This window comes from Anser brachyrhynchus, assembly GCF_964034855.1.
Source record: "Anser brachyrhynchus genome assembly, chromosome: 8".
NCBI lineage: Eukaryota > Metazoa > Chordata > Aves > Anseriformes > Anatidae > Anser > Anser brachyrhynchus.
In genome coordinates, this window is record NC_137702.1 from 10,109,481 (window position 1) to 10,120,030 (window position 10,550).

General features: G+C 42.4%; 1 protein-coding gene across 1 annotated transcript; it reads left to right on the top strand.

Annotated features, from left to right (window-relative positions):
- Nucleotides 1-2,149: 2,149 nt before the first annotated feature.
- On the top strand, nt 2,150-8,400 carry PRDX1 (peroxiredoxin 1). The gene is made up of 6 exons (XM_080602263.1): nt 2,150-2,335; nt 4,962-5,078; nt 5,587-5,740; nt 6,017-6,139; nt 6,966-7,096; nt 8,019-8,400. The coding sequence occupies exons 2-6, from the start codon at nt 4,973-4,975 to the stop codon at nt 8,102-8,104; spliced, it is 600 nt and encodes a 199-aa protein (XP_080458389.1). The 5' UTR covers nt 2,150-2,335; nt 4,962-4,972; the 3' UTR covers nt 8,105-8,400.
- Nucleotides 8,401-10,550: the final 2,150 nt, after the last annotated feature.

Here is a 10,550-nt window from a genome sequence, read left to right on the forward strand (position 1 = left end):
GTCCTGAAATAGGACCAATGCCTTTATTTTTACAGTTCTTGGCACACCAAGGTCCAATTACTAACCAAGATGTCTGGGAGATACTGTGATCAAAAAGATAGATGTAAAATCTGTTGCAGTTATTGATTTGGAAATCTTTGGGTAGCTTCAGTGCTCCAACACGGCAGGGCCAGCCATCTCTCCTTTGCTAATGCATAGACTATTTATTATGGCCATAGCTGTATGGATGGGCGCAAAGTGGCTCCTGATGCTCTGTGCTAATCAGGTACGGGCTGATCCTGTCTAGCAGCTATTTTAACAGAGCACAACATCAGGGCTAATCCAGAGCAGAGCGTGGAGAAACAAAGTGTCCTCCCAACACCTGTTTGGGTAGACATGCCCTTTCCTTCTTGAAAAACTACTTTTTTTTTTTTTTTTCTAAATAGCATCATGTACCTAAATACCGAAACAGGCCACAGAAACCTATCTGCTCACTGAACAAGGAGCAGCCCTGACAATTTCTCTCTCCCAAACATCCAGAAACTGATGTTTGGAAAGATTAGTTCAGAAACTAATCAAAAAATAATGAGGCCATGGACATATGAATGGAAATGCAATGCTAAAGGCACAAACCCGGAACAAACTGCATTGCAGTAGCTAAGCAAAATGGGTATGTTATGCATCTGAAAGTGTGAGAAATGAGCATAGCAAGCACTGAAACCATGAGAAAGTCATTACTGCGTTGTCCACTGGTTAATATGCTAGAGTTGCAGGGAGACTACATTCTTGTAGAGGTATTAATTAGGACAGCCTGACCTTTCAGGGGTTAACCTGTTCACAGGTACATGGCCTGAGCTGATACCAAGTTATATACACATCTCAATTTATAGACCCCAATTGTCCTCAAAATATTGATATTAAGAAAGTGACAAACTTCTTTCTTGAAAAGATTAAGCATGCTGTAACAACAGAAATAGCAGTAGATATATTATTTGAATTAAGGTGAGCTCTTTTTTTTTTTATTGAGCACACATATTAATGTTACATTGCTTTTATTATTTGAGGGAGTAACTTCATCTGGTACTGAAACCAGTCATCTCTTGGGTGATTCACTACACAGGTATAGTCACCCAGCAACACTGCACATTGTTGTAGATTGTAAACAATTAAAGTTTGCTAATCCTTTGTGGTTTTCTCCTCATTACAATTTATAATCAAGTTTTAACCGGTATAAGAAACACAACTGTAAAATGGAAGACAGACAAGGAGTAAATATCAGTTGGTAAACAAGTTTATCACTTTTGACTAAAGTGAGCAGTTTTGTCATTGACCCTTTTGTCATGGGCCCTTTATAGCCTTTAGCATTCATTATTTAATAAAACTTTTATGTGTACACTCAGGTTTTGGTCCTCAATCAAAAAGTAAAAGGACTGTTTCAGCTCTCTTGGATGCAAACACGATGCACGTGGGAATTCACTCAGGCTAAACATCCCTCAGAGAGGCTTCACAGAACTCTCTGAAATGAGTGAGTGTGTTGACCAAGAGTTTCCATCCTAACCCCGAAGCTTCGAGGTTACAGTTAATGGAGTTTTCAGCTTTTTTCATGACTTGTGTGACTTGGATCGGTCTTGCCATTAACAGGGAAGTGTCACTGGAAGCCCTGAGAATTAGAACCAGGTTGAGGAGGCGGTTGATAATACAGGGGAAGAAGATAGAAGATTTGACCCCGCACCTATACAATACTGCGAACGCATTTTGCTTTGTTGAAAAGGTCAGATTTTATTGATGTTGAAGTCAATGGCAAACTCCCATTCACCTAAACGGCATGCCAGCCACATCTCACTTTTCCTCAACACCCAGTGCATTCTCTGCTTCTCTTATGTCTCCTAACAATTACGACTTGCTTCTACTGAGGTATTAAAAAGCCACTTCTTGCAGCGAGCCACCTGAATCACCTTCTGAATATCCCCACACCGAGCATTCCCCCGGCACCTCCCAGGACGCTATCCAACCACCTCCATTTATTCACATATATATATATTTTTCTGCTTTCAGCAGCCGGGGGCCGTGTCCCCGCTCAGATAAGGCTATCAACCGGGGGGAGCCGGCCAGCATTGTGCCGAGTCATGCTGCCCTTGCAAGCCTCCCGCTCGGCCCCGGCGGCCCGTGAGGGGCGGGCGGAGGCCGTGAGGGGAGGCCGGGCGGAGGGCGGGAAGGAGGCCGGGAGGGCCTCGCCCGTCTCCTCGCGAGATCGGGGCCGCTATAAAGCGGCGGGGCGGCGGGGGCTGCCGCATTCGCGGCTTCCTGCTGGGGTCGGGGCTGGTTCGCGGTCTCGTCGAGCTGAGGAGGTGTTTTGGTGAGTGCTGGGGGAGCTGCGTGGGGCTGCGCTTGCTGCGACTGGGGTGGTCGTGATTTATTTTTTTTTTCGGAGGGAGTTTTTTTTTCCTTTTTTTTCCTCCTTTTTTTTTTAATTTGGTTTTGTTCTCCCCTCCCCCTCTGCGCAGATGGGGTTCTTTTCTTCATCTCTTTCTTTTTTTCTTCTCCCTTTTCCCTCCCCCTCCTTCTAACGGAGGGATGGCAAGGACCTCCCCGCCCCCCTCACCGCCGGTGCTGGGCTCGGCCGCCGCCTCCCGTCCCCGCTCCGCAGTCGCTCCGGAGTCACTCCGGAGCCCGCCCTACGCGAAGCGGCGTCGGGCGGTGTGCGAGCAGCCGGCTGCGGCGTGCTGCAGCCCGGCGGGTCGGTCTCCTCTGACCGCAGCTCGGAGGCTTTAACCGCAGTGCTGGGGGTAGCGGGGAGGAAGGCTGGGGTGTTGTGCAACGGCCTTAGGTGTCCTAAAGGTATGAATTCTTCGCTAGAGCGCAGGCCTGGCTTGGTGTAACTGCAATTTAGAGATAATTGAGGCTGCGCCGTAGCTGTGAGCAACTGGAAGGTGCTCTGAGTCCTTTAAACTGCGCTGCATTTGCAGTGCCTGCTCGCCTTTCCTCTCGAGGGAAAGGAACTGCCGTGCTGAGGCTGTGGTCTGTGCCTCTGCGGGTTAGGAAACGCTGCGGCTAAAATCCAGGCAGAAGGTGGGAATGCGTGCTGCTCTCGCCAAGAAGAGCAGGCGGCGGGTTGCAGTGGAAAGCAGTTGGATTGCAGTTCAACGCAACTAAACCTCCTAACCTGATGTTAAAGACCTTCGAGTTACCTAAAAAGGGGACAATAACCCCCTGCTTTAGAAAGGAGAAGTGCCAGAGAGCAGTCTGACAGTGTTTATTTGACACTGAATCCCCAGTAATACACTCCAGGGACTGTCGGTGGAACAAATATAGAAGGATTGGCATCGTACTGAGTAAAAGGATGACCTTGAGCTTGAGTACTGTAAAATAATGTAATTCAGTGACGAACTGTGGGGTCATGCACTCCGGATAAAACACAGGTATTGTTCAGAAGACAAAATTCATTAGTTGGCAATATCTCAGAGAAATATTGTGCAATGGTTGTCCCCTTGTCCCCTCTCACAGAACTGCAGTTTCAGGATTGCATCTGTATTCATGGCTACGTGAAGAGTTCAGAGGGTTTATTAATGTCATCCTACTAGGCTCTTTCAGTACAATCTTATGAATGCCTGGCAGTTTTGGCCACCATCATTCATAAGATTACTTCCTAGCCTGCTGAATTTGAAGACAAATCCCTTGGATGAACACAGGGATGAAGAAGAGCTTGCTTGTGGCACAAGGCAGTTAGAAACACTGAGTAAGGTGGTGCTTTTCAAACCAAACTGAGGTAGCAGGTTATTGTTTCTGTATTCTCAGGGTGTGTAGGAGGAGCCTTCAAATGTAAAACTTATAATGAAAAGGTTCTAAACTGATAAGTTTAAATTTGACTGAAAGGTAAATACTTCTTACAGCTTCTGGACTAGTTCTCCAGAAAGTATGTGGCAAGGAGGAAGGAGCCAAGAAGTAAGGTGTTTCTGACCTGTTCTGGAATGGACTTTGTGCCTTGCAGGCAGAATTTATAAAGATCTTTGAATCTTACCTTTCTTTAGCGATATGAGACTCGTACTAACCTTACAGAGGTTTGTATCTCCAAGTCAGCTAGTGCCTGTACAGTATATAGAATGTCAGTGAGATCACGTCAAAAAGACTGAGCCAAAGAAACAAGGTTCACAAGCTGTCTGAAAAATTATTCTCTGAAAGTGAAAGTAACTGGAATTCAAGAAGTGATGCACAAATTCTGCATTCCCAGACAGAGCAAAAATACTCTCCAGGACATGTTGCAAATGACTTGGTGTTAGGCCAGGCAGCCAGAAGTTAAGCTCTGTTGTCCTTGTGTACCCTCTTACTCTTTTTTAGTAGACTGAAGTATTCAGGGGGAACAACCTGGCCTTACTGGTTTAAGACATGGTGAAATTTTACTTGCTAACATAAAATGTGATTACCAAGTATACCATGAGTCTTCTGTTCACAAATGAAACAAGGCGGCTTTGTTTGCAAGGCTAAAGTGTAATTATGTAGAGAACTTCTCCATTGTTATCTTGGGAGATGAACAAAACCCTGCTTGAATAACCAAGAAAAGGTTTGAGGTCTTAAATTCTCTTGTAAACTTAAAAAAGGGTTTCCTCATCAAAAGGTAGGAAGAGATTCTCTAACTTACCTAATTAGTGGAACTAGAAGTCTTACTGACTACTGCTAAAACTCGAGAAGGCTAGCTCTTTTCTGTAATAAGCTGTTACTAGTCAAAGATAACAATTACTTTTCATTAGGAGACTAATGAGCTGTAGATCTCAGTGTTAGGCATCTGCTTAGTACCTTGGTTTGGATACCTGACTACCCAGGTAACAAACTTGAAACTAATCTTATTCTTAAGCCTTGTGTTGCAAGACCAAATGGTGATGAACTGTTCCTATTGATGCTTGATGTAAATGGGTGAGGTCTTTTGAATAGTTATTTCTGGGTGCAAACATACTGTTACCTAAGCTGTACTGTTTACTCTTTTCTAGAGGAAATCAAGATGTCTTCAGGAAAGGCTTTCATTGGAAAACCAGCCCCTGACTTCACTGCCACAGCTGTGATGCCAGATGGGCAATTCAAAGACATCAAACTCTCTGACTATAAAGGTAAGTTTGTGCCTCTCTAATTACACAAATGCAATCTGGCCATATGTGGGAGTCAGAGGGCATCTAAGTAGAAGTCTTTAGTTTGGTTTCAAAGTAATAGTGACCACGTGATGGTAGACTCTACTAGACAACTTGTATTTTTGTCAGTTGATGGCTGGAGTATGCTTGGGAAGCTGTTGGCAGTATGGCTGAATGTTCTGGCTATGATAATTGTTGGTTATCAGCCTAAAATTCCTCTGAAGTATAATCTGGGGTCAGGCTTATTTGTTCTCTCAGTTTGAGACTGATGTAACATCTCCAATGTGCTACACGGAACAGCAAAATCTTGCCATGTAGTGTTTTTTTCCTGTCAGTGGAAAGTAGACTTTCCTATAGGCAGTGAAGTTCCTTTCTCTAGAGTATTAGCAAAATGTTCTCTTCTGTTGATACTTGAATGTTTGATACTGAATATTACAACTACTATAAAACCTAAGGTAAAAGACTTTAACTGGTGACACTGCTCTTCTAGGAAAATACGTTGTGTTCTTCTTCTACCCTCTGGACTTCACTTTTGTCTGTCCAACTGAAATTATTGCATACAGTGACAGAGCTGATGAATTCAAGAAAATCAACTGTGAAATAATTGGAGCTTCTGTTGACTCTCACTTCTGTCACCTTGCATGGTAAGAATCAGCCTTTTATTTTAATCAAATAGAATGTTCTGCCTGTCCTTACAGGAACTGAATCCTGAGTATTCAAACTATCTTTACTGAAGAACTAAAGGTGCTTAGGAAGTACTGGTAGTGTCAGGTACTTCTGAACAGAATGGAGAATATTGGTCAGTTCCTTTTTTCCTTCATGGTAGACTAAGTGCAATGCTACACTTAAGATCAGCTTCTGTTGTACTTCATGCTTTGAACTGTCCATTTTTTCTTAAATATTTAACTTCTGCTTTTTAGGATCAACACTCCCAAGAAACAAGGTGGTTTGGGAACTATGAAAATTCCATTGGTTTCTGACACAAAACGTGTCATTGCCAAAGACTATGGAGTGCTTAAAGAGGATGAAGGTATTGCGTACAGGTAATATGCAGTAAGGTGAACTCCTTGTTAAGGTTGTATGTTGCAATACAGATTAACACAGAACATGTGTGTACTTGAACACTTAAAACAAACTGAAGTTCTTAGCTATTCTACATGTAAACTGCTTTAAGCTATCAAACACTCCTACCAGAGGAGATGTTACTTGGTTCTCCTTAGTGTTTAGACTTCTTATGGTTTTGGTAAGCTAGATAAAGGCCTGCTGCTTCCCTTTGATAACTGTATTACTTGGAGTGTTACATATCTACATGAAGCAGGAGTCTCATGCAGGTGAGCTTATATAAACATGGCTAATGCAAGTCCTACCTTGTCATGAAAGTGATTACAGGTAATTGGTGATTAAAGTACAGTAGAATTAAAAAGCAAGCCTTATCTTTCAGTCAACTGTTCAGTTAAAGTTGCTGAGGGAGCTGAACTTCTGTTAACTCTTAGTTTGACTTCAGCAGTGGCCAGTTAGTCTGCAGTATTTTTAAGAACTGCATATATTTTTCTCTGAATACAGCAATGTCTTAGTTCCCTTTTTCTTTGTTTCTCTTCCATTTCGTCTTTCCACTACTGTCTTCTTTAAATCAAAACAAATGCAGGAAAGCAAGTTACCTCCTGTCTCCTAGCTACTGTTGAATGTAAGGATTTCAACTGTTAATGCGTCAGTACTGAGTATACACAAGGTTTTCCCTTTTGGGGAAAGGAAGAGATCAGTAATACTATGTTACACAACTTATTGGTGTGATAGAATATTCAGCTTGGTTTTGCAACTCACTTCAGACAAATCTTTCAGAACCTGTTTAACCCAGGTCTGTCTTTGTAGGGGTCTGTTCATAATTGATGAGAAGGGGATCTTGAGACAGATAACAATCAACGATCTTCCTGTTGGCCGTTCTGTTGATGAAACCCTCAGGCTTGTGCAGGCTTTCCAATTTACAGACAAACATGGAGAAGGTAAGGGTTCTTGCATCTAATCCTAAATAGCTCTCAAGAGAAGAGTATTAACTAAACAGGTTTAATAAGTTTACTGAAAGGTACTAAGTACATGTATAGATTTGTTCACAGTAAGTGATTGATTGTGCCTCTTGTAGTGAAGCTGGTTCTGTAAAGCTATTTGTCACTGCATAATCCTACTCCAATTCATGGTCCATTGAGTATTTGTCAAATGTTGAAGTGGAAGGGTGGAGGTTGCTACTTCTCTGGAGTAGTCAGAAGCTGGCAGAAGCTTTTCCTGCAGAACTAGGGCTGCTGTCTCATCTAAACCAGGCTAGACCAGAAGTGTATAATGGCACTCAGAAGCTGAGATGTCACAGCTTTAATGGCCAGGTGTGCGTAAAGCAAGCATCAAGCCTTCCTTAGCTGCGTAAAAGGAAGACTCCAAAGAATGCTGCTTGAGTGTCACTGCAGTTTTGAGGCTGTGCTACCTCTGCATTGTGGTTGTCTCCTGATGCCCACAGAGTGGGATTAGAGACAGTTTAACTCTTCTTCCCCTTCCTCCATTAAACTGGAGGATGGGAGCAGGATTAATTGATTAAGGTGGGGGAGAAGTAGGCTTGATTGGCTCCAGGGAAGTACATTGTAGTAGTTGTAAAGATGCCTCCTGACCCAGACTGCTGGAGTTGATGTTCCCTTGCTGTGAAACTTCCATGAAAGATGGGAAGGTGTGCATGTGTAGAGGGCCCACTGTTGCATGGACAGACGTTGGGTTCCTTGGGTGCTTCTACCTAGTAAGTAAATGAAAAGGATTAAAAATAACTGATGTGATGAAACTGATTGATGTACGTTGCGAAATTGTTACAGGTTTTGAGTTGTTAGTATGCTTTGTATGAAACACTAACTACTTCTGTGGAATAAGACTTGCATGTTCTTATTTCAGTGTGCCCAGCTGGCTGGAAGCCTGGCAGTGACACAATCAAGCCTGATGTTCAGAAAAGCAAAGAATATTTCTCCAAGCAGAAGTAAACTTTCAGTCTGAGTGGAAACTAGTATGCCTTACAGAAAGAGCAAGTATCAGTTACTGAACTTTGACTAAATCATTGTGTTTGAGTCAAGGGATCATGCTATAGGTATAAACAGTAACTTTTTTACTTGAAGGAAAGTGTGTTCTGTTGATAGTACCTTCATAGAAAATCCTAATGATCAATATCTGTACATCATGCCCTATTGACTTTAGTGACAATGCATTGTATGTGGTTAGCCATGTGTTGCATATAGAGCAGTGGTATTCTTTTGTAACTATTAAACTTGTGGAAAAAGCATGCTGTGTATTGGTCTTGTGTAGTCAACGAGCTGAAAGTGCTTCCATTTTGCTGGTCAGTAGTGGTCAGATTCATTCACTAGAATATAAAATCTGTGTTGATCCCTGTAGAGGGGACAATGGGAACAATAACATGAGCTGTGGTGTAATCCTCTGGTTCAGTAACACAACTTTTAAATAGCAGCAAAGATTGCTAGTTAAAAGCTCGGTCTGCTGAGCTGCCTGTAGATAACTCAATTCCCAGAGTCCTTAGACAGCTCCATTAGATTGGAGGTACTAACACTTTAGATTGGAGGTACTAACAGTTCTTATGTTGCAGTAGTGAAGTTCTTGTTAGAGGAGTCTTGAATATAGGTAGAGGAACATGGCTGGATCAGATTCTGTCAGACTTTAGCAGTAATGCAGTGTCCAGATCATGAAACACAAATATGACTGAAGGCTAGGTGTGTTTTCATATGTAGTGTAAACTTGTTTCTGCATCTCTTTTAGTCAAAACTGATTGCATATGCAAACCTTCTAGGAACCTTAACATCCAATTTGGAAACTCTAGAGAAGACTGGGCCTTCTGGAAAGCAAAATTCCTTGGATACACAAGATTCATTCCTAACCTCTCCCATTATGTGGAGTGGGAGTCTTGGGAGGATTGAGAATATGCCAGTTGATCATAAGACTTAAAGCTAATGGATAAGATCAAAAGGGTGGCACTATAAACCATGGTACTCTGATTTGCTCAGCCTTGCCTTTCATCTTTGTACTACAATTGATTATGTGCAAACTGTGAAACTCAAAACATATGGCTATGGCCTTAAGTTACATTACAGCTGTGTAGCTTCATGGTTACAGGTGCCTTGTAATAAAGTCGTGACCTTCAGATTTGGGGAAGGTGCTATTGCTTTGTGATACAAGTATGTTAGAGCTTTGTGATCTTTATGAACCTGTAAAGGTTAATATAAACTTTAAAAAGCATAAATGCCTAAAAGCCTGCCTTTAACTCCTCAATTAGTAAACAAGTTCTATCCTGTTAAAATGAATAGTAGCAAAGTTGAGGCCCAGGGCTATTTAGATGAGTCAAGAGTGAATGTCACATGCCTTGAGTAGTAAACCTGTGAAGTGTGTGTGGGGAAACAGGTTTCTTGCAGAAGGCTTACTGCACTAAATATTTAAAAAAAAAAAGTTAATCTCTTGGTCTTGCTTAACTCTAACAAATATTCCTGAGGAATTGTGGAAGTGATGCTTAGTTAAAATCATTTTGCTTAGTGATTAAAATCCATGTTCTTCTCATGAAGATAACAAATTAGGTTAACATCCTGGGGTTGTTGGATCAGTAACAGGAGTGTCAGGATGCTTCCAGGCCCTAAGCAAACCCTTGCAAATAACCCCGTGGTTATATGGGAGTTGCATATAAATAACTGATTCAAGATAAGTGAATGAATACTAATGCAATGTGGTTGAACATGAAGTTATCTGATATCAAACTTTCTTATCCTAGCATATGAAAAGGAGGAAAGTCAGGGCTAGTCTAATGTAAAACTTACTTTAGTTGTAGCTAGCTCCATTCACTTTGAAATGTCACAGAAATGACAACAGCACTTCCTAGGTGGTCTCTGTGTGGTCTACTCCAGTGGAATGTGCATCTCTTTTCTTGCTGTGACTAGAATGTTTTCTGCTCTTATTCAGAAGTGAAATGGGACCTGTGGCCAAGTGTTGGAATGGGCTGCCTGGGGGGTGGTGGAGTCCCCATCCCTGCAGACATTTCAGAGATATGTGGATGTGGCACTGGGGGATGTGCTTTAGGGATGGCACACAGCCAGTCAGGTTGATGGTTGGGCTTGATGATCTTGAAGGTCTTTCCCAATGCAAGTGCTTCTATACTTGGCCATTATATCATACAGTGCTATATGAAGTCCTGATAATGTGACAAATAAGCCTCCTCTGTGCCCAGACTAAGAGCCTTTGTGTTAATAACTACTCTCTGCACCTCACCATGACATAAAGAGCCTTTCATAACTTCATTTGGTGTATTATTCGAAAGTTAAAATGGCATTTTGGAGGGGACAGACTTGCTGGGTGCAATTTTGATCATGGAGCTCCCTCCAGGGAGGCAGAGGGAGCCCTCGCTCCTCACGGCGTGTCCTTGGGAGGAAGAAGCCG